At 46.2% G+C, this 24198-nt stretch overlaps 1 protein-coding gene across 7 annotated transcripts in view; it reads left to right on the forward strand.

Moving 5' to 3' along the window:
• The first annotated feature begins 2394 nt into the window (after positions 1-2394).
• LOC139234953 (protein FAM149B1-like) overlaps positions 2395-24198 on the forward strand; it is a 143727-nt gene continuing 121923 nt past the window's right edge. For 6 of the 7 annotated variants that reach the window (XR_011588370.1, XR_011588371.1, XM_070865932.1 and 3 more), the window contains exons 1-4: positions 2395-2553; positions 16227-16340; positions 17782-17917; positions 20719-20861. Coding sequence is in view for 5 of the 7 variants with exons in the window: in XM_070865932.1 (XP_070722033.1) it covers positions 2507-2553; positions 16227-16340; positions 17782-17917; positions 20719-20861 (440 nt within the window). In the remaining 2 variants the exon portion in view is untranslated. The remainder of the gene's footprint in view (positions 2554-16226; positions 16341-17781; positions 17918-20718; positions 20862-24198) is intronic. The other variant, XM_070865933.1, reaches the window with a different exon arrangement.

The raw sequence follows: 24198 nt of genomic DNA on the forward strand, positions 1-24198 counted from the left end.
ACCGAGGGCTCAATACTGCAGAAACTCTAGGACAGTATAGAACATGCAGGGGTCAATTTAAAAAGGAAATTAGGAAAGCAAAGAGACAGCATGAAAACATGTTGGGAAGTAAAATCAAGGAAAACCCAAAGATGTTTTATAAAAACATTAAGAGCAAAAGGATAACTAAAGAAAGAATAGGGCCTATTAAAGACCATAAAGGTAATGTGTGTGTGGAGTTGGAAGACGTTGGTATGGTTCTTAACGAATACTTTGCGTCTGTTTTCACAAAAGAGAGGGGCGATGCAGACATTGCAATCTGAGGAGGAGTGTGAAATATTAGATGAAATAAACATACCGAGGACGTATTAAGGGGTTTGGCAGCTTTGAAAGTTGATAAATCCCCACACCTGGAAGAAATGTATCCTAGGCTAAGAGAAGCAAAAGAGGAAATAGCAGAGGCTCTGACCATCATTTTCCAATCCTCTCTGGCTACAGTGTGTGGTGCCAGAGGACTGGAGGACTGCTAACATTGTACCTTTGTTTAAAAAGGGAGAAAGGGATAGACCGAGTAATTACAGGCCAGCCAGCCTAACCTCGGTGGTGAGAAAATTATTGAAAAAATTCTGAGGGACAGGTTAAATCTTCATTTAGAAAGACACAGATTAATCAAGAACAGTCGGCATGGATTTGTTAAGGGAAGGTTGTGTCTGACTAACTTGATTGAATTTTTTGAGGTAACCAGGAGGGTCGATGAGGGCAGTGCGTTTGACGTAGTGTATATGGATTTTAGCAAGGCTTTTAATAAGGTCCCACATGGCAGACTGGTCACGAAAGTAAAAGCCAATGGGATCCAGGGCAAAGTGGTAAGTTGGATCCAAAATTAGCTCAAGAGGCAGGAAGCAAAGGGTAATGGTTATGGGTGTTTTTGTGACTGGAGGGCTGTCTCCAGTAGAGTTCTGCAGGGCTCAGTACTGGGTCCCTTGTTTTTGTGGTATATATCAATGATTTAGACTTGAATGTAGGGGGTATGATTAAGAAGTTTGCAGATGATACTAAAATCAGCCATGTGGTTGATGATGAAGAAAGCTGTAGACTGCAGGAAGATATGTGAACTGATCAGATGGGCAGAACAGTGGCAAATGGAATTCAATCTGGAGAAGTGTGAGATAATGCATTTGTGGAGGGCTAACAAGGCAAGGGAATGCACATTAAATGGTAGGACACTTAAGTGTAGAGGAACAAAAGTAGAGTGCAGGTCCACAGATCCCCGAAGATAGCAGGCCAGGTAGATAAGGTGGTTAAGAAGGCATACAGAATACTTGCCTTTATTAGTTGAGGCATAGAATGCAAGAGCAGTGTGTTTATGCTTGAACTGTATAAAACACGTTAGGCCACAGCTTAGAGTATTGCATGCAGTTCTGGTCACCACATTACAGGAAAGATGTGATTGCACCGGAGAGGGTACAGAGGAAACTTACGAGGATGTTACCTGGACTGGAGAATTTTAGCTATGAGGAAAAATTGGATCGGCTGGGTCTGTTTTCTTTGTAAGGGGAGACCTTTTATTGAGGTGTATAAAATTATGAGGGGCCGAGATAGAGTGGATAGGAAGGACCTATTTCCCTTAGCAGAGTGGTCAACAACCAGGGGGCAAAGATTTAAAGTAATTGGTAAGGGATTTGAGGGGAAATTTCTTCACCCAGAGGCTGGTGGGGGTCTGGAACTCTCTGCCTGAAAGGGTGGTAGAGGCAGAAACTCTCACTGCAATTAAAAAGTACTTGGATGTGCACTTGAAGAGACGTTACCTACAGGGCTACGGACCGAGAGCTGGAAAGTGGGATTAGGCTGGATAGCTCTTTGTCGGCCGCATGGGCCGAATAGCCTCCTTCCATGCTGTAAATTTCTATGATTCTATGAGTGCAGCACTCCCTCAGTACTGCCCCTCCGACATTGCGGCGCTCCCTCAGTATTGCCCCTCCGACAGTGCGGCACGCTCCCTCAGTACTGCCCCTCCGACAGTGCGGCACGCTCCCTCAGTACTGCCCCTCCGACAGTGCGGCGCTCCCTCCGCACCGACCGTGTGGCCCCTCAATCTCTGGACTGGGCCTTGAGCCCACAATCTGAGAGTCAGAGGCGAGACCCAGTGAGCTGGGTTGGAATGCCAGCAAGGAGCACAGACCCTCCAGGCCGAGCGGGCCAGAGATTCAGCCTGGATGCTGAGAGTGCTGTAAAACGGCTGCAGGGATCCCAGGACAGGCCGGGGGCCGTGTGAGGCCTTCGTCCCCCTCCCGCGCGGCCCGGCCTACAGCTCCCGGCAGGCCGCGCGGCCCGGCCTACAGCTCCCGGCAGGCCGCGCGGCCCGGCCTACAGCTCCCGGCAGGCCGCGCGGCCGCCCCCCGGTTTCCATGGCAGCGGGGCCCACCGCACTCGGGCCGGCACCGGACTTTCCCCGAGTGAGCCGGCGAGCGGCCACATGCCGGATTAGTGAGGCGGCCGGTCGGAGGATGCAGAGCCAGGCGGCGGAATGATCCACAGGTACAGCCGGAAGCCGGTGTGTGACACCCCGGACATGTGAGTAGCCCAGGCCGCGGGTTGGGGTCAGCCGCCAGGTTCCGGCGGGGTAGCAGAATGAGAGGTGATCTTATCGAAATGTATAAGGTTATTAGGGGGCTCGACAAGGTGGATGCAGAGAGGATGTTTCCACTGATGGGGGAGACTAGAACTAGAGGGCATGGTCTTAGAATAAGGGGCCGCCCATTTAAAAGTGAGATGAGAAATTCCTTCTCTGAGGGTTGTAAATCTGTGGAATTTGCTGCCTCGGAGAGAGCTGTGGAAGCTGGGACATTGAATAAATTTAAGACAGAAATAGACAGTTTCTTAACCGATAAGGGAGCGGGCAGGGAAGTGGAGCTGAGTCCATGATCGGATCAGCCACGATCGTATTGAATGGCGGAGCAGGCTCGAGGGGCCGTATGGCCTGCTCCTGTTCCTATTTCTTATGTTGTGATGAGTTGATACGGTCTAGCTGGACACCCCAACTCTTTGGGTCAGGACTTCGAAATACTGCGTGGGATCTTTTATGTCCACCGAAAGACAGCACCTCCGACAGTGCAGCGTGGCACTGGTGTGTCAGCCTAGAGTTTTTGTGCTCGTCTCTGGAATCATATCACCTCACATATTTCTCTTATTTCTCTTTATCCTCCCTCGTCACCTCTTCACACTCATCCTGTCCATGAGACCCACTTCCTGCTCCCTTGACCCTATTCCCAGAAAACTGCTGACTACCCAACTTCCTTTTCTGGCTCCCATGTTAGCTGACGTTACCGGTTCTCTCTCGGGTACTGTCCCCCTCTCCCTCAAATCTGCCATCATCAACCCTCTCAACAAAAACAACCCTCGATCCCCCTGTCCTTGAAAATTACCGCCCCTCTCCAAAGTCCTTGAACATGTTGTCGCCTCCCAAATCCATGCCTATCTTTCCCGCAATTCCCTCCAATCTGGTTCCCGCCCCTGCCACAGTAGCAAACTGGCTTTCATCAAAGTCACAAATGACATTCTTTGTGACTGTGACAAAGGCATACTCTCCCTCCTCGTCCTTCTTGACCTGTCTGCAGCCTGTGACACGGTTGACCACTCTATCCTTCTCCACCGCTGTCCAGCTGGGTGGGACTGCACTCGCCTGGTTCCATTCTTGTCTATCTAATCGTAGCCAGAGAATCACCTGCAAAAGCTTCTCTTCCCACCCCCGCATCGTTACCCCTGGTATTCCCCAAGGATCTATCCTTGGCCCCCTCCTATTTCTCATCTACATGTTGCCCCTTGGCGACATCATCTGAAAACACAGCGTCAGTTTCCACATGTATGCTGATGACACCCAGCTCTACCTCATCACCACTTCTCTCAACCCCTCCATGGTCTCTAAATTGTCAAACTGCTTGTCCAACATCCAGTTCTGGATGAGCAGAAATGTTCTCCAATTGAATATTGGGAATACCGAAGCAATTGTTTTCAGTCCCCGCAACAAACTCCATTCCCTAGCCACTGACTCCATTCCTCTCCCCAACTCCTGAGGCTGAACCAGACTGTTCACAACCTTGGTGTTATATTTGACCCTGAAATGAGCTTTCGACCACATATCCGCAGCATAACTAAGACTGGCTAGTTCCACCTCCATAACATCGCCCATCTCTGCCCTTGCCTCAGTTCATCCGCTGCAGAAGCCCTCATCCATGCTTTTGTTACCTCCAGACTTGCCTATTCCAACGCACTCCTGGCTGGCCTCCCACATTCTACCCTACATAAACTAGAGGTGATCCAAAAGTCGGTTGCCTGTGTCCTAACTCACACCAAGTTCTGCTCACCCATCATCCCGTGCTCACTGACCTACATTGGCTCCCGATTAAGCAATGCCTTGATTTCAAAATTCTCATCCTTGTTTTCAAATCCCTCCATAGTCTCGCCCCTCCCTATCTCTATAATCTCCTCCAGCCCCACAATCTCCCGAGATGTCCGCGCTCCTCTAATTCTGCCCTCTTGAGCATCCCCGATTTATAATCGCTCAACCATTGGTGGCCCCAAGCTCTGGAACTCCCTGCCTAAACCTCTCCGCTTCTCTAAATCTCTTTCCTCCTTCAAGATACTCCTTAAAACCTACCTCTTTGACCAGGCTGTTTGTCACCTGCGTTAATTTTTCCTTGGGTGGCTCGGTGTCAAATTTTTTAGTCTCTCGATACTCCTGTGAAGCACCTTGGGACGTTTCACTACATTGAAGGTGCTATATAAATTCAAGTTGTTGTTGGAGTGGGACTTGAACCTACAACCTTCTCACTCAGAGGTGAGGGTGCTACCCACTGAGCCACGGCGGACCCATTGCTCCATTTCCCTGGATAACCCTTATCCAACAAACCGATCAGTCTCAGTTCTGACGTTTTGACCCAGCTATGAAGAAGAAGGAGAGCACTAACGATTTCAAACATTTAAAACATTTGCCGTGTGCATTCCAAGAAGGAAGTGGAGCACTTGATTTAGCGTTTTGCTTCCTTCCCGGAGCGCAATCGGCCGCAGGCAGTGAGTGGAGCAGTGTTGCACACTGGGCTGTGCAGCGCTGCCACGTTGAAAGGCTCCTTCTCTCCCTTCAAGCCATTAGCGCCCCGTTAACGCCCCCAATGCAGGATCTGGGCGTACAAATACACATCACTAAAAGTAGCAACGTAAATTAAGGCCATAAAGAAAGCAAACCAAGCACTGGGGTTCATTTCTAGAGTGATAGAATTGAAAAGCAAAGAAGTTATGTTAAACTTGTATAGAACCTTGGTTGGACCACATTTGGAGTACTGTGAATAGTTCTGGTCTTCAAATGATAAAACAAAGGATATCGAGGCACTGTTGAAGGTACAAAAAAGATTTTTTTTTATTCGTTCATGGGATGTGGGTATCACTGGCAAGGCCAGTATTTATTGCCCATCCCTAATTACCCCTTGAAAAGGTGTGATTAGCCGCCGCCTTGAACCGCTGCAGTCCGTGTGGTGAAGGTGCTCCCACAGTGTTGTTGGGGAGGGAGTTCCAGGATTGTGACCCAACGACGATGAAGGAATGGCGATATATTTCCAAGTCAGGATGGTGTGTGACTTGGAGGGGAACTTGCAGGTGATGGTGTTCCCATGCACCTGCTGCCCTTGTCCTTCTAGGTGGTAGAGGTCGCGGGTTTGGGAGGTGTTGCCAAAGAAGCCTTGGAGAGTTGTTGCAGTGCATCTTGTAGATCAGGGGTGTGCAACCGATCCGCTGTGCTGAGTACCCTGGAATGGGACATGGATCTCCTGGTTGCTGCTTCCAACAGCCTGGGTGAAGTGCGCCATTTAAGTCCCAAACCGCAGCAGCAGCCTCTCGCTCTCTTGAGGTTACACCCACCACGTGCGCTTGGGATTGAGCAGATCCGGCTGGGGTTGGGGGGGGGGGGGGGGAGAGAGAGAGATATAGAGATAGAGATTGGGCTGAAAGGGTGACCATAGACGGGTGCGGGGGGCAGGAGACTGGGACTTCGGGACAGTGGGGAGGGAGGGAGGGGAGGGGGAGAGGAGATCTGGACTTTGGGGCGGAAGGGAGTTTGGGACGAAGTGGGTAGGGAGATTGGGACTGGGGTTCGGGAAATTTTTTGTTGGACGAGGATAGTAAGGGCTATGGGTCAAAGGTGGGTAAATGGAGTTCAGGTACAGATCAGTCTGTCCTCATAATTGAACCCTTTGAGCCCGGTATCATTCTGTGCTTTACCTCCTCCAAGGGCTAATATTACTATGCCAAGATTCAGTGCCCAAACCTGAATGCAGTACTCTAGATGGTGTCCGACCAAGGCTCTGCCCAACTGAAGCATACTTCTACCTCTTTGAATTCCAATCCACGTGAGATAAAGGCCATTTGGTTACATGTTGACCCTGTTTTTTTAAAATCAATTCTGTAATGTGGACGTCGTTGGCAAGGCCAGCATTTATTGCCCCTAAAATTCAGGGGAGATGAGGGTAGTTTGTTTACACAGTGAGTTGTTGTGATCTGGAATGCACGGCCTCAAAGGGAAGCAGATTCAACAATAACTTTCAAACGGGAATTGGATAATTAGTTGAAAAGGAGAACTTTGCAGGGCTATGGGGAAAGAGTGAGGGAGTGTGGGTAACGACGGACCAGGAGCGGCGAGGGCGGGGAACGACGGACCGAGGGCGGGGAACGACAGACCGGGCGCGGCGAGCGCAGGTAGCGGGAATGTGGAGTGTGGCGAGCCAGTAATAGCCAATGTATTGATCCCGCTGCTAACGGTGCGCTAGGCCGATCCAATATCTAGGAACTGTTGCAATATTCTTTTTATTTTCTTCGGTCTATAGCAGTATCTGGGAGTTTTTTTTACCCCAAATAAATGAGCTGGAAGTTTTCACAAAATGATTATCAAGTGCTTATATATATTTTTTGCATCAGAGAGACAGCTAGTTGTGGGGGAGATTCCAGCATTTGTGCTTCATATTGTTTTACTGAGAATTTTAGAATCGATGTTAACAGGTTTATTTTGAATCACTGGCTAATGGAAACTAAAGCCTAGAATGAGACCAATCACACCTACCCCGCTGCTGAATCCGCAGCTGAAGTGCTCTTTCCCTATATCTTTGCACATTCGTCATTTTCAAATACTCCTTCAATTTCCCTGTAAATGAACTTCGTCTCAGCCACATGCGCTGAAGCAGTCCATGTTCTAATAATTTTCTAAGGATAATCCTGTCTGTTCTCCTTTGTTATTGATTCACTGACCAGCGGAAACAATATAATGTTACAAAGAATAGCAGTAAGCCTGAGGATCAGCAGAAGATGGCCAAAAATTGATTAAAAAAAACTTGCCGCATATTGAATATAAAGTTGGCAAGAAACATAAAAACAGATTGTAAGAGCTAGTATAAGTATGTAAAAAGGAAGAGAGTAGTAGAGGCTGAGACATATGTTGGGGATCAAGGAAATGGCAGAGACTTTAAACAAATATTTTGTATCTGTCTTCACAGTAGAAGACACAAAAAGCATACCCAAAATAGTGGGGAGCCAAGGGGCTGATGAGAGTGAGGAACTTAAAGTAATTAATATCAGTAGAGAAAAGCATGATAAACCAATGGGACTAAACACTGACAGATCCCCTGGATCCGATGGCCTACACCTTGGGGTTCTAAAAGAGGTGGCTGCAGAGATGGTGGATGCATTGGTTGTGATCTTCCAAAATTCCCGGGATTCAGGAACGGCCCCAGTGGATTGGAAAGTAACAAATGTAATCCCACTATTCCAGAAAGGAGGGAGAGAAAAAATAGGCCAGTTAGCCTGACATCAGTCGTCATAGAAAATGCTGGAATCAATTATTAAGGAAGTGGTAACAGGGCACTTAGAAAATTATAACATGATTAGACAGAGTCAACATGTTTTATGAAAGGGAAATCGTGTTTAACAAATCTATTAGAGTTTTTTAAAGGATGTAATTAGTAGGGTAGAAAAAGGGGAACCAGTGGATATAGTATATTTGGATTTCTAAAAGGCATTCGATAGGTGCCACATAAAAGGTTGTTGTGCAAGATAAGGGCACATGGGATTGGGGTAATATACTGGCATGGATACAGGATTGGTTAATGGACAGAATACAGGATAAACGGTCATCTTCAGGTTGGCAGGCTGTAACTAGTGGGGTGCCGCCATGTTCAGTGCTGGGGCCCCAGCTATTTACAATCCATATTAATGACTTAAATGAAGGACCAAGCGCATTGTATCCTTTGCTGACGATACAAAGCTAGGTGGGAAAGTAAGCTGTGAGGAGGACACACACAGCCTGCAAAGGGATATAGACAGGTTAAGTGAGTGGGCAATAAGGTGGCAGATGGAGTATAATGTGGGGAAATGTGGGGTTATTCACTTTGGAAGGAAGAATAGAAAAACTGAATATTTTTGAAATGGTGAGAAACTATTTAATGTTGGTGTTCAGAGAGATTTAGGTCTCCTAGTAAAAGAAACACAGAGTGAGCATGTAGGTACAGCAAGCAATTGGGAAGGCAAATGGTATGTTGGTCTTTATTGCTGGAGAGTTGGAGTATAAGAGTAACGAAGTCTTACTACAATTGTACAGGGCTTTGGTGAGACCACACCTGGAGCACTGTGCACAGTTTTGGTCTGCTTATATAAGGAAGAATATACTTGTCCTAGAGGCTGTGCAACAAAGGTTCACTAGATTGATTCCTGGGATGACCGGGTTGTCCTATGAGGAGAAATTAGATAGAATCATAGAAATTTACAGCACAGAAGGAGGCCATTTCGGCCCATCGTGTCTGCGCCGGCCGACAAAGAGCTATCCAGCCTAATCCCACTTTCCAGTTCTTGGTCCATTGCCCTGTAGGTTTCGGCACTTCAAATGCACTTCCAAGTACTTTTTAAGATTGGTGAGGGTTTCTGCCTCTACCACCCTTTCAGGCAGTGAGTTCCAGACCCCCACCACCCTCTGGGTAAAGACATTTCCCCTTAAATCTTCCCCCCCCCCCCCCCCCCAATTACTTTAAATCTATGCCCCCTGGTTGTTGACTGCTCTGCTAAGGGAAATAGGTCCTTCCTATCCACTCTAGCCAAGCCCCTCATCATTTTATACACCTCAGTCAGGTTTCCCCTTAGTCTCCTCTGTTCCAAAGAAAATAGACTCAACATCTCCAATCTTTCCTTATAGATCCTCCTGGTTACCTCCTCGAAAAATTCAATCAAGTTAATCAGACACGACCTTCCCTTAACAACTCCATGCTGACTGTCCTTGATTAATCCATGTCTTTCCAAATGAAGATTTATCCTGTCCCTCAGGATTTTTCCCAATAATTTTCCCACCGAGGTTAGGCTGACTGGCCTGTAATTACTCGGTCTATCCCTTTCTCCTTTTTTAATCAAAGGTATAACATTAGCACACCTGTAGCCAGAGAGGACAGGAAAATGATGGTCAGAGCCTCTGCTATCTCCTCTTTTGCTTCTCTTAACAGCCTGGGATACATTTCTTCCGGGTGTGGGGATTTATCCACTTTCAAAACTGGAGTGCATAAGGGATGGTTTTCTAGACCAATATGTTGAGGAACCAACTAGGGGGGAGGCCATCTTCGACTGGGTGTTGTGTAATGAGAGAGGATTAATTAGCAATCTCGTTGGGGAAGAGTGACCATAATATAGTGGAATTCTACATTAGGATGGAGAATGAAACAGTTAATTCAGAGACCATGGTCCAGAACTTAAAGAAGGGTAACTTTGAAGGTATGAGGTGTGAATTGGCTCGGATGATACTTAAGGGGTTGACTGTGGATGGGCAATGGCAGACATTTAGAAACCGCATGGATGAACTACAACAATTGTACATCCCTGTCTGGCGTAAAAATAAAAAAGGGAAGGTGGCTCAACCGTGGCTATCAAGGGAAATCAGGGATAGTATTAAAGCCAAGGAAGTGGCATACAAATTGGCCAGAAATAACAGCGAACCCGGGGACTGGGAGAAATTTAGAACTCAGTAGAGGAGGGCAAAGGGTTTGATTAGGGCAGGGAAAATAGAGTACGAGAGAAAGCTTGCAGGGAACATTAAGACAGACTGCAAAAGCTTCTATAGATATGTAAAGAGAAAAAGGTTAGAAAAGACAAACGTAGGTCCCCTGCAGTCAGAATCAGGGGAAGTCCTAACGGGGAACAAAGAAATGGCAGACCAATTGAACAAGTACTTTGGTTTGGTATTCACTAAGGAGAACACAAACAACCTTCTGGATATAAAAGGGGTCAGAGGGTCTGGTAAGAAGGAGGAACTGAGGGAAATCTTTATTAGTCGGGAAATTGTGTTGGGGAAGTTGATGGGATTGAAGGCCGATAAATCCCCAGGGCCTGATGGACTGCATCTCAGAGTACTTAAGGAGGTGGCCTTGGAAATAGCAGAAGCATTGACGGTCATTTTCCAACATTCCATTGACTCTGGATCAGTTCCTATCGAGTGGAGGGTAGCCAATGTAACCCCACTTTTTAAAAAAAAAAAGGAGGGAGAGAGAAAACAGGGAATTATAGACCGGTCAGCCTGACATCGGTAGTGGGTAAGATGATGGAATCAATTATTAAGGATGTCATGGCAGCGCATTTGGAAAGAGGTGACATGATAGGTCCAAGTCAACATGGATTTGTGAAAGGGAAATCATGCTTGACAAATCTTCTGGAATTTTTTGAGGATGTTTCCAGTAGAGTGGACAAGGGAGAACCAGTTGATGTGGTGCATTTGGACTTTCAGAAGGCTTTCGACAAGGTCCCACACAAGAGATTAATGTGCAAAGTTAAAGCACATGGGATTGGGGGTAGTGTGCTGACGTGGATTGAGAACTGGTTGGCAGACAGGAAGCAAAGAGTAGGAGTAAATGGGTACTTTTCAGAATGGCAGGCAGTGACTAGTGGGGTACCGCAAGGGTCTGTGCTGGGGCCCCAGCTGTTTACATTGTACATTAATGATTTAGACGAGGGGATTAAATGTAGTATCTCCAAATTTGCGGATGACACTAAGTTGGATGGCAGTGTGAGCTGCGAGGAGGATGCTATGAGGCTGCAGAGTACTTGGATAGGTTCGGTGAGTGGGCAAATGCATGGCAGATGAAGTATAATGTGGATAAATGTGAGGTTATCCACTTTGGTGGTAAAAACAGAGAGACAGACTATTATCTGAATGGTGACAGATTAGGAAAAGGGGAGATGCAACGAGACCTGGGTGTCATGATACATCAGTCATTGAAAGTTGGCATGCAGGTACAGCAGGCGGTTAAGAAAGCAAATGGCATGTTGGCCTTCATAGCGAGGGGATTTGAGTACAGGTGCAGGGAGGTGTTACTACAGTTGTCCAGGGCCTTGGTGAGGCCACACCTGGAGTATTGTGTACAGTTTTGATCTCCTAACTTGAGGAAGGACATTCTTGCTATTGAGGGAGTGCAGCGAAGGTTCACCAGACTGATTCCCGGGATGGCGGGACTGACCTATCAAGAAAGACTGGATCAACTGGGCTTGTATTCACTGGAGTTCAGAAGAATGAGAGGGGATCTCATAGAAGGATTTAAAATTCTGATGGGTTTAGACAGGTTAGATGCAGGAAGAATGTTTCCAATGTTGGGGAAGTCCAGAACCAGGAGTCACAGTCTAAGGATAAGGGGTAAGCCATTTAGGACCGAGATGAGGAGAAACCTCTTCACCCAGAGAGTGGTGAACCTGTGGAATTCTCTACCACAGAATGTTGTTGAGGCCAATTCACTAAATATATTCAAAAAGGAGTTAGATGTCGTCCTTGCTACTAGGGGGATCAAGGGGTATGGCGAGAAAGCAGGAATGGAGTTCTGAAGTTGCATGTTCAGCCATGAACTCATTGAATGGCGGTGCAGACTCGAAGGGCCAAATGGCCTACTCCTGCACCTATTTTCTATGTTTCTAAGCTCCTTAATACTCCGTCTCTCACTATATTTATCTCGTCTAATATTTCACACTCCTCCTCCCTCATTGCAGAGTCTGCATTTCCCCTCTCTTTTGTGTAAACAGATGCAAAATACTCATTAAGAATCATACTCACATCTTCTGCTTCCACACACACATTTCCTTTATGGAATCCACTCTAATAGGACCCACTCTTTCTCTAATTATCCTCTTGCTCTTAATGTATTTATAAAACATCTCTAGGTTTTCCCTGATTTTACTTGCCAACATTCTTTCATGCTCTCTCTTTGCTTTCCTGATATATTTTTTAATTGCACACCTGCACTTCTTATACTCCTCTAGAGTTTCTGCAGTGTTGAGTTCTCGGTATCTGTCATAAGCTTCTCTTTCTTTTCTTTATCTTACCCTGTATGTTCCTTGACATCCAGGGGGCTCTAGATTTCTTTAAGGGAACATACTTGCTCTGAACCCTCAGGATCTCCTCTCATTGCTCTGACACTGATTTACCATCAAGTTTCCAGTCCATTTTGGCCAAATCCCATCTCAGCTCAGCAAAATTGGCTTTGCCCCCAATTGAGAACTTTTATTCCTGGCCTATCCTTGTCCTTTTCCATAATGACCCTAAATCTAACTGAAATGTGATCACGAGCACTGAAATGTGATCACGAGCACTGAAATGCTCTTCCACTGATACCCCTTCCACCTGCCTCTCTTCATTCCCCCAAACTAAGTCCAGAACCGCCCCCTCCCTTGTTGGGCTTGTTACTGGCTAAAGAAGTTCTCCTCAATGCATTTTGGAAATTCTGCACCCTCTGTACCATTCACACTACTTTTTTTCCCAGTTAACATTAGGGTCGTTGAAATCCCCCACGATTACAACTCTGTAGTTTTTGCACTTTGCAGCAATTTGCCCATATATTTATTCTATCTCCCTCTGACTGTTTGGGGGTCTATAGTAGTGTGATGACTTGCCCCTTTTATGTTCTTCACTTCAACCCATATGGCCTCAGTTGATGACCCCTCTAACATATCATCCCTTCTCACAGCTGTAATTGTTTCTTTAATCAATACTGTGACCCCCCCCCTTTCTTTTTTACCCCCCCCCCCCTCTATCCCGTCAGAAAACCTTGTAACCAGGAATGTTGAGCTGCCATACCTGCCCTTCTTTCAGCCATGTCTCAGCAACAGCTATAATATCGTACTCCCAAGTGTCTTATCTGTGCTCTCAGCTCATCTGCCTTATTCCCAAGACTACTGTGTAGGGGTAAAAAGAAGACTTCTCTTCCTCAAGGTGGACTCCCTGATATAAGGAATCGACAGCCGCCCGCCCGTATAGCGACCACGGAATCACTCAGATGAAACCTCAGTTCAACTGGTTTTTATTCAAGCACGCAGGGGAAGAGTTCCGATTAACCTTTCTAAGAACAGAGGTTTTACATATATTCTCCGAGGTGTGCGACCCTCCTACAAAACCACCAATTGGCTGACTGCTATCAGCGAAGTTACATTGATTTGTTGACCCTTATCAGACTGGCTCTGATTGGTTCCCCACCTGTCCATCTCCCATCACACATCACCCTCCCGCAATGTGTAATTCAGTGGTTTCGCCCCCCCACCTGTCCATCTCCCATCACGCGTTATCCTCCCGCAATGTGTAATTCAGTGGTTTCCCCCCCCATCTGTCCATCTCCCATCACACGTTACCCTTCCACAATGTGTAATTCAGTGGTTTCCCCCCCCCCCCCCCACCTGTCCATCTCCCATCACACATCACCCTCCCGCAATGTGTTATTCAGTGGTTCCCCCCAACCTGTCCATCTCCCATCACACATCACCCTCCCGCAATGTGTTGTTCGGTGGTGTCAACTTTGCCTCAGTTCCTCATGATGTGTTGATTAACTTTGTTTCTCAGGGTTTGCTATCTTGTTCCCAAACACCTGCTTTCTTATCCCTTTCCCAAGTGAACTCCAGTCAAAATGGTCTAGTTCCCATGAGATTCAGATGCTGCTACAATCTATGTTTCTAGACTGTTGACTGCCTCCTGTCCTTGGTGGATGTTATTCTGTACTGAATGTAAGTTTCCATCCATCTGCACTAAGGTTAACACAACGGATGGTTCATTAACCATTCAGCTTTGCTGCGTAGCAAGCTTTGCTATTTCTCCTGCTTAAAACCCATTGTAAGCGAGTATATAAGCATGATTTACATAAGCAAGTTTTACATACAATCGGTCAATTTACGATATATTACAATAACTACCATAAGGTAGAGGAACTCCCGATCCCTCCGAACCTCTTAATACTGATGAGCCCTACAATCTGGACCATGTGTCCGATCAATTCACTACATTCAGTATCCACTTTAGTGACCATTTGTCTGTCTACTTCCACTTTAGTGACCGTATTTTATCCCCTTACAATTCTTCTATACCCCTTACACCTTGCATTGAAGTATATACCATTTAGTGGTGCCAAACTCCCCTGTTGTTTATTTCCCAGCCCTTGTTTCCTCTGTCTTCCAAATTCACTTTTTACTGTTCTGCTGCCCAATTCCAGCTTTGCTTCTCCCCCCACTGAATCTATTCTCCGGTTCCCATCCCCTTGCCAAGCTCGTTTAAACCCTCCCCAACAGCACTAGCAAACTCTCCCATGAGGATACTGGTCCCGGCTCTGTTGAGGTACAACCCATCTGGCTTATACAGGTCCCACCTCCCCCAGAAACTGTCCCAATGCCTCAGGAATCTAAGGCCTTCCCTCCTGCACCATCTCTCCAGCCACGCATTCATCTTCTCTATCCTCCTATTTCTGTACTTACTAGCACATGGCACTAGCAGAAACCCGGAGATCATTACCTTTGAGGTCCTGCTGTTTAATCTCTCTCCTAGCTCCCTAAACTCTGCCTGCAGGACCTCATCCCTCTTTCTACCTATGTCAATGATACCGAAATGGACCACAACCTCTGGCAGTTCACCGTCTCCCCCCAGAATGCCCTATAGCTGCTCGGTGATGTCCTTGACCCTGGCACCAGGGAGGCAACATACCATCCTGGAGTCACGTCTGCGGCCACAGAAACGCCTGTCTGTTCCCCTGACTATCGAATCCCCTACCACAATTGATCTTCCTTTCTTCTTCCTCCCCCCCTGTGCAGCTGAGCCACCCGTGGTGCCGTGGACTTGGCTCTGGGCAGAATACTGGTTGAGTAGATTGAACCTATGCTCTCTGGAGTTTAGAAGAATGAGAGGTTATCTCATTGAAACATAGAAGATTTTGAGGGGGATTGGCAGGGTAGATACTGAGAGGTGGTTTCCCCCCTGGCTGGATAGTCTAGAACCAGGGGGCATAGCCGCAGGATAAGGGGTCGGCCATTTAAGACAGAGATGAGGAGGAATTTCTTCAGAGGGTTGTGAATCTTCGGAATTCTCTGCCCCAGAGACCTGTGGATGCTGAGTCAAGGCTGAGATAGACAGATTTTTGGACTCGAGAGGAATTATGGGATAGTGCAGGAAAGTGGAGTTGAGGTCGAAGATCAGCCATGATCTTATTGAATGGCGGAGCAGGCTCGAGGGGCCGAATGGCAGACACCTGCTCCTATTTCTTATGTTCTTATCTCTCTTTATTTACCCTCTTGATCATTCATCATTTCAAAGAGCACTGTTGGGAAAGTCCCAATTGTTCAAGCCGTCCTAACTATTACCTCTTATTCCTGGTGTTATTTGAATTGTTACCCTGTCTTGTGCTGTAATAGTCTTGTGCCACTGTGCTCGCTGTGTATTTATCCAGCTGCAGTGGGTCATGGAAACATTCATTACTTTCCACAAACCAATCAAAAAAACACCATTTTCTCTGGGCAGAAGCTTCTTTCCAAATTCTTTCACTGGAGATGAGCATCTCTCAAACTTCCACCCCAACATCAGACTCCCCTTGAAAATATGTGTGAGATAGTTGTCTCTTGCACACGTTCCAAATGCAGAATTCCTTTTTTTAAAAAGAGACAGAATGAGGGTCATTGACCTGAAGCCTGAAATTTACAAATTTATATTTCTACTTTGAATGAGCTACATCCCCTGGGTTTGTCTAGTTAGAGCAGTGTCTTAAAGAGACAGGCCAGACTGCCAGCCACCTGTGCCCCTGGACTAGATTTGAGCAAATGCACTGCCACTTTAACCCAAGCTTGCAAAACAGGTGTACGGTGTGACCAGAATAATCATTTGTATATTTGGAAAGGGAAAAAAAAATCAACTAATTTGATTTAAAAGTTGGCTCCTATTCCCACAGACTCGACCTGTCGCAATGCAGTGCAGAAAACCGCCCACTGCCTGACAAACTAGAAGAGTATTCGACTCCATCTCCCATCACCAGCGTTGAGGATACAGACTCCACCTGTAGTAGGTATGAGCCTCACTAGTTCCGGCCCTATGGGACTGTTGTGTTTTATTATCAAGTACCAGAGCAGCGTGTCTGCGGCAACTGAAGAGGCAGCCTTGTGCTTTGCCTAATGAGTAAAGGCACCATTTGTGCAGCATCACACTGGCCACAGTGTCTCAGACTGGATTCGTGGTCTGTGTTGAGGGAGCTTATCTCCGGCAGGGTGGTAGTAAGGGTGCTGATAGCAACCTCATCACCCTTGTGCTACAGAGGGGAGAGATGAAGCAGGGCTCCTGATTGTTGTCTCGCGCACTGACCCGTGCAGGGATTATGTGGACGTCTGGTGAGGCCGACATCGAGATGGTTGGAGCCTGTTGACTCGCACATAAAGAATGGTGAGAGGCCGAACATTGAGGCAGAGGCACTGCTGCTAATGGGAGGGGCACAAATAGTGTCCTGGCCAATAATCATACCTCAACCAGCGCCACTAAAACAGTTTATCTAGCCATTATCACATTGCTGTTTGTGGGACCTTGCTGTGCGCAAATTAGCTGCCGGGTTTCCTACAATACAACCGTGACTACACTCCAAAACTGCTTAATTGGCTGTAAAGCATTTCGGGATGTCCTGAGGTAGTGAAAGACGCTATTTAAATATAAGTTCTTTCGTTTTAAAAAAAAAAGGTAATATGTGGGGGAGAGAACGAGGAATTGCATTACCCTAGGAGATTTCTCCTTTTAAAGTTTTTTCCTCTCCTGATGCTGTTTTTTTTCATGGTTGTCCCCACGTGCAGCTCCAGCAGCTGTCACTTGCTGGTGAGGAGCAGGAATTGTGGTCAGTGTTTCCCACCATAGTCCATGGAGCTCGCACTCCAAGTGCTGCCGTAGCTAGCTGAGCACAGACCCTGTAGGGAGTCTGACACCTTCTGCTCTTCTCTGCTCAGCAAACATGCCAACAGACACAGGGAAAATCGGCTCGTATTGTGAGCGGTTTCTAGGGCTTAATACTTAGCTCGTGCTAAAGATCTCTTACTCTGGTGACTGTATAGATGTGCAGAAGGGCAGCTGTGGAACCACATCCCAACATGCGTGAGGGCCGCCAGGGATGGGGGAGAATTTCTATCCGAGCAATAATGGGTCGTGCGCAGGCTGACGGTCGAGGAGGTTATTTTCGCTGACTGGTATGTTTGGAGCTCGAGAGGAATGTTTAGAGGAGCACTGTGCAAAGTAGTATCGTTAGAATAGGAAAACCAGAAAGATGAAAATATTAGTATTGTCTTGACTCTCTAAACAGTATTCCAGTGTAATATGTTCTGTATATCCTTGTTGCTGTATATCCTTGTTGCTTTATGCTGGTCAGGACATGAGAAATTCAGGTCCTGGTCCTCAGACCAATGGATGTCCGTGCGTGCAGCATCTTTCCCAGGGTACAGATTTGCATTAATACCTAACTAATGATGTTGCAGTGAGTCCGAGATCTCTGAAGACACCAGCAGCCAACCTTTGCTGGATGATTTTGGGCGCCCTTGGTCTGCCATCAACAGCTACACAGGCACCAGAGTCTCCACTGCCTGCAGCTCGACCTTCTCTTGGGGTGACAATGTGAGTAGTGCCTTTCCAAGTGCGCACGGTGTGCTGAGTGAGTCAGTTCTCTGAGTGGGGCAGCACTGTGCCGTTCAGACGGGAGAGTCTTGCGTGGTAGAAACATAGAAAATAGGTGCAGGAGTAGGCCATTTGGCCCTTCGAGTCTGCACCACCATTCAATAAGATCATGGCTGATAATTCACCTCAGTACCCCTTTCCTGCTTTCTCTCCATATCCCTTGATCCCTTTAGCCGTAAGGGCCACATCTAACTCCCTCTTGAATATATCCAATGAACTGGCATCAACAACTCTCTGCGGTAGGGAATTCCACAGGTCAACTCTCTTGAGTGAAGAAGTTTCTCCTCATCTCAGTCCTAAATGGCTTACCCCTTATCCTTAGACTGTGTCCCCTGGTTCTGGACTTCCCCAACATCGGGAACATTCTTCCTGCATCTAACCTGTCCAGTCCCATCAGAATTTTATATGTTTCTGTGAGATCCCCTCTCATCCTTCTAAACGCCAGTGAATAAAGGCCCAGTCGATCCAGCCATCGCGGGAATCAGTCAGGTGAACCTTTGCTGCACTCCCTCAATAGCAAGAACGTCCTTCCTCAGATTAGGAGACCAAAACTGAACACACTATTCCAGGTGAGGCCTCACCAAGATCCTGTACAACTGCAGTTAAGACCTCCCTGTCCTATACTCAGATCCCCTAGCTATGAAGGCCAACATGCCATTTGCCGCCTTCACCGTCTGCTGTACCTGCATGCCAACTTTCAGTGATTGATGTACCATGACACCCAGGTCTCGTTGCACCTCCCCTTTTCCTAAGCTGCCGCCATTCAGATAATCTGCCTTCATGTTTTTGCCCCCAAAGTGGATAACCTCACATTTATCCACATTATACTGCATCTGCCATGCATTTGCCCACTCACCTAACCTGTCCAAGTCACCCTGCAGCCTTTTAGCGTCCTCCTCACAGCTCACACCGCCACCCAGTTTAGTGTCATCTGTAAACTTGGAGATATTACACTCAATTCCTTCATCTAAATCATTAATGTATATTGTAAATAGCTGGGGTCCCAGCACTGAGCCCTGCGGCACCCCACTAGTCACTGCCTGCCATTCTGAAAAGTACCCGTTTATCCCGACTCTCTGCTTCCTGTCTGCCAACCAGTTCTCTATCCACATCAGTACATTACCCCCAATACCATGTGCTTTAATTTTGCACACCAATCTCTTGTGTGGGACCTTGTAAAAAGCCTTTTGAAAGTCCAAATAGACCACATCCACTGGTTCTCCCTTGTCCACTCTACTGGTTACATCCTCAAAAAATTCCAGAAGATGCGTCAAGCATGATTTCCCTTTCATAAATCCATGCTGACTTGGACCGCTCTTGTCACTGCTTTCCAAATGCGCTGTTATTTCATCTTTAATAATTTATTCCAACATTTTCCCCACTACTGATGTCAGGCTAACCGGTCTATAATTACCCGTTTTCTCTCTCCCTCCTTTTTTAAAAAAGTGGTGTTACATTAGCTACCCTCCAGTCCATTGGAACTGATCCAGAGTCGATAGACTATTGGAAAATGATCACCAATGCATCCACTATTTCTAGGGCCACTTCCTTAAGTACTCTGGGATGCAGACTATCAGGCCCCGGGGATTTATTGGCCTTCAATCCCATCAATTTCCCGAACACAATTTCCTGCCTAATAAGGATATCCTTCAGTTCCTTCTTCTCACAAGAACCTCGGTCCCCTAGTACTTCCGGAAGGTTATTTGCGTCTTGCTTTGTGAAGACAGAACCAAAATTATTTATTCAACTGGTCTGCCATTTCTTTGTTCCCCATTATAAATTCACGTGAATGTGACTGCAAGGGACATATGTTTGTCTTCACTAATCTTTTTCTCTTCACACATCTAAAGAAGCTTTTGCAGTCAGTTTTTATGTTCCTTGCAAGCTTCCTCTCATTCTCTATTTTCCCCCATCTAATTAAACCCTTTGTCCTCCTCTACTGAATTCTAAATTTCTCCCAGTCCTCAGGTTTGCTGCTTTTTCTGGCCAATTTATATGCTTCTTCCTTGGATTTAACAGTATCATTAATTTCCCTTCTTAGCCACGGTTGAGCCACCTTCCCCGTTTTATTTTTACTCCAGACAGGGATGTACAATTGTTGAAGTTCATTCATGTGATCTTTAAATGTTTGCCATTGCCTATCCACCGTCAACCCACTAAGTATCATTTGCCAGTCTATTCTAGCCAATTCACGTCTCATACCATCGAAGTTACCTTTCCTTAAGTTCAGGACCCTAGTCTCTGAATTAACTGTGTCACTCTCCATCTTAATAAAGAATTCTACCATATTATGGTCACTCTTCCCCAAGGGGCCTCGCACAACAAGATTGCTAATTAGTCCTTTCTCATTACACATCACCCAGTCTAGGATGGCCAGCCCTCTAGTTGGTTCCTCGACATATTGGTCGAGAAAACCATCCCTAATACAGTCCAGGAAATCCTTCTCCATCATATTGCTACCAGTTTGGTTAGCCCAATCTATATGTAGATTAAAGTCGCCCATAACTGCTGTACCTTTATTGCACGCATCCCTAATTTCTTGTTTGATGCTGTCCCCAACCTCACTACTACTGTTTGGTGGCCTGTACACAACTCCCACTAGTGTTTGGTGCACAGCTGCAGCGCACAGTGTTTTCACCCACTGGCTATCAGAGGACCTCCTTTTTTTTTTAAATCCTGTTCAGTTCTCAGTGCTGAAAGTGTTGAATACACTCTTCCTTTTCCTGTATTGCATGTCCTAGGAGTTCGAGAAAGCAACCTCACAGCAGGTTCAACAAATGTTCTGTGAGATTGATGAGTTTCTGTTTGAAGAGAAGAAATGTTCCCGTGTACAGAGGCTGGAGAAGGAGTGTCAGGAATGGAAATGCAGCTTCCCACATTTTCGGTAAGGAAAGAACAAAGTGCTTATGATTCTCATTGTCCATGTCGAGGCTTTTCTGTCCTTACGTAATGTACAAGTTGCAGAAAGCCTAACATCTGTGGTTGGGAAGATGTTGGAGTCCATTATTAAAGAAGCAGTAGCAGGAAATTTGGAAAAGCAAAATTCGGTCAGGCAGAGTCAGCATGGATTTATGAAGGGGAAGTCATGTTTAACAAATTTGCTGGTGTTCTTTGAGGATGTAACGAACAGGGTGGATGAAGGGGAACCAGTGGATGTGGTGTATTTGGACTTCCAGAAGACATTTGACAAGGTGCCACATAAAAGGTTACGGCACAAGATAAAAGTTCACGGGGTTGGGGGTAATATATTAGCATGGATAGAGGATTAGCTAACGAACAGAAAACAGAGAGCAGGAATAAATGGTTCATTCTTGGGTTGGCAATCAGTAACCAGTGGGGTGCCACAGGGGTTAGTGCTGGGACCCCAACTATTTACAATCTATATTAACGACTTGGAGGAAGGGATCGAGTGTAACGTAGCCAAGTTTGCTGACAATACAAAGATGGGAGAAAAAGCAATGTGTGAAGAGGACACACAAAATCTGCAAAAGGACATAGACAGGCCAAGTGAGTGGGCGAAAATTTGGCAGATGAGGTTTGGCAGAAAAAAAATCAAAGAGCAAGTTATTATTTAAATAGAGAAAGATTGCAAAGTGCTGCAGTACAGCAGGACCTGGGGGTAACTGTGCATGAAATACAAAAGGTTAGTATGCAGGTAGAGCAAGTGATCAGGAAAGTCAATGGAATCTTGGCCTTTATTGCAAAGGGGATGGAGTATAAAAGCAGAGAAGTCTTGCTGCAGTTGTACAGGGTATTGGTGAGGCCACACTTGAAATACTGCGTGCAGTTTTGGTTTCCATATTTACGAAAGGATATACTTGCTTTGGAGGCAGTTCAGAGAAGGTTCACTAGGTTGATTCCGGGGATGAGGGGGTTGACTTACGAGGAAAGGTTGAGTAGGTTGGGCCTCTACTCATTGGAATTCAGAGGAATGAGAGGTGATCGTATTGAAATGTATAAGATTATGAGGGGGCTTGACAGTGTGGATACAGAGAGGATGTTTCCACTGATGGGGGAGACTAGAACTAGAGGGCATGATCTTAGAATAAGGGCTGCCCATTTAAAACTGAGATGAGAAGAAATTTCTTCTCTCAGAGGGTTGTGGATCTGTGAAATTCGCTGTCTCAGAGAGCTGTGGAAGCTGGGACATTGAATAAATTAAAGACCGAAATAGTTTCTTAACCGATAAGGGGTTATGAGGAGCGGGCGGGGAAGTGGAGCTGAGTCCATGATCAGATCAGCATAATCTTATTGAATGGCGGAGCAGGCTCGAGGGGCTGAATGGCCTACTCCTGTTCCTATTTCTTATGTTCTTATAATAAAGATAATTTTCTCCCAATCCCCCATTTTTTTCATCTTGTCTCCTTGCTTTTTCTTGGGATACAGTTGCATGGATTACATTGGAATTCCATGAATTACATGGAATGTGGAGCAAAGAAACAGGCCATTCGGACCAACGGGTCCATGTTGATGTTTATGCTTCACACGAACCCCCTTCCACCCCTCTTCACCTAACCCCATTTGGAAAGAGGTGACATGATAGGTCCAAGTCAGCATGGATTTGTGAAAGGGAAATCATGCTTGACAAATCTTCTGGAATTTTTTGAGGATGTTTCCAGTGGAGTGGACAAGGGAGAACCAGTTGATGTAGTATATTTGGACTTTCAGAAGGCTTTCGACAAGGTCCCACACAAGAGATTAATGTGCAAAGTTAAAGCACATGGGATTGGGGGTAGTGTGCTGACATGGATTGAGAACTGGTTGTCAGACAGGAAGCAAAGAGTAGGAGTAAATGGGTACTTTTCAGAATGGCAGGCAGTGACTTGTGGGGTACTGCAAGGTTCTGTGCTGGGGCCCCAGTTGTTTACACTGTACATTAATGATTTAGACGATGGGATTAAATGTAGTATCTCCAAATTTGCGGATGACACTAAGTTGGGTGGCAGTGTGAGCTGCGAGGAGGATGCTATGAGGCTGCAGAGCGACTTGGATAGGTTAGGTGAGTGGGCAAATGCATGGCAGATGACGTATAATGTGGATAAATGTGAGGTTATCCACTTTGGTGGTAAAAACAGAGAGACAGACTATTATCTGAATGGTGACAGATTAGGAAAAGGGGAGGTGCAACGAGACCTGGGTGTCATGGTACATCAGTCATTGAAGGTTGGCATGCAGGTACAGCAGGCAGTTAAGAAAGTAAATGGCATGTTGGCCTTCATAGCGAGGGGATTTGAGTACAGGTGCAGGGAGGTGTTGCTACAGTTGTACAGGGCCTTGGTGAGGCCACACTTGGAGTATTGTGTACAGTTTTGGTCTCCTAACCTGAGGAAGGACATTCTTGCTATTGAGGGAGTGCAGTGAAGGTTCACCAGACTGATTCCCGGGATGGCGGGACTGACCTATCAAGAAAGACTGGATCAACTGGGCTTGTATTCACTGGAGTTCAGAAGAATGAGAGGGGACCTCATAGAAACGTTTAAAATTCTGACGGGTTTAGACAGGTTAGATGCAGGAAGAATGTTCCCAATGTTGGGGAAGTCCAGAACCAGGAGTCACAGTCTAAGGATAAGGGGTAAGCCATTTAGGACCGAGATGAGGAGAAACCTCTTCACCCAGAGAGTGGTGAACCTGTGGAATTATCTGCCACAGAAAGTTGTTGAGGCCAATTCACTTAATATATTCAAAAAGGAGTTAGATGAAGTCCTTACTACTAGGGGGATCAAGGGGAGAAAGCAGGAATGGGTTTCTGAAGTTGCATGTTCAGCCATGAACTCTTTGAATGGTGGTGCAGGCTAGAAGGGCCGAATGGCCTACTCCTGCACCTATTTTCTATGTTTTCTATGTTTCTATCAACATATCCTTCCATTCCTTTCTCCCTCAATGAACAGGAAAAATTGAGAATGCATAGGAAGGGGTAGGCAGAGCCTCATGTGGAGCGAGCGGAGCCTCGTGGAGCATAAACACTGGCATGGACCTGTTGGGCCGAATGGCCTCTTTCTGTGCTGTTAATTTGTAATGTTTATCTAGCTGTCCCTTAAATTAATATATTCTATTTGCCTCAACCACTCCCTGCAGTAGCAGGTTCCACGTTCGCAACACTCTCTGGGTAAAGAGGTTTCTCCTGAATTCCCGACTGGATTTATTAGTGACCATCTTATATTGATGGCCCCTAGTTCTGATCTCCCCACATGTGGAAACATCTCTATGTTTACCCTATCAAA

This window comes from Pristiophorus japonicus, chromosome 22, assembly GCF_044704955.1.
Source record: "Pristiophorus japonicus isolate sPriJap1 chromosome 22, sPriJap1.hap1, whole genome shotgun sequence".
NCBI lineage: Eukaryota > Metazoa > Chordata > Chondrichthyes > Pristiophoridae > Pristiophorus > Pristiophorus japonicus.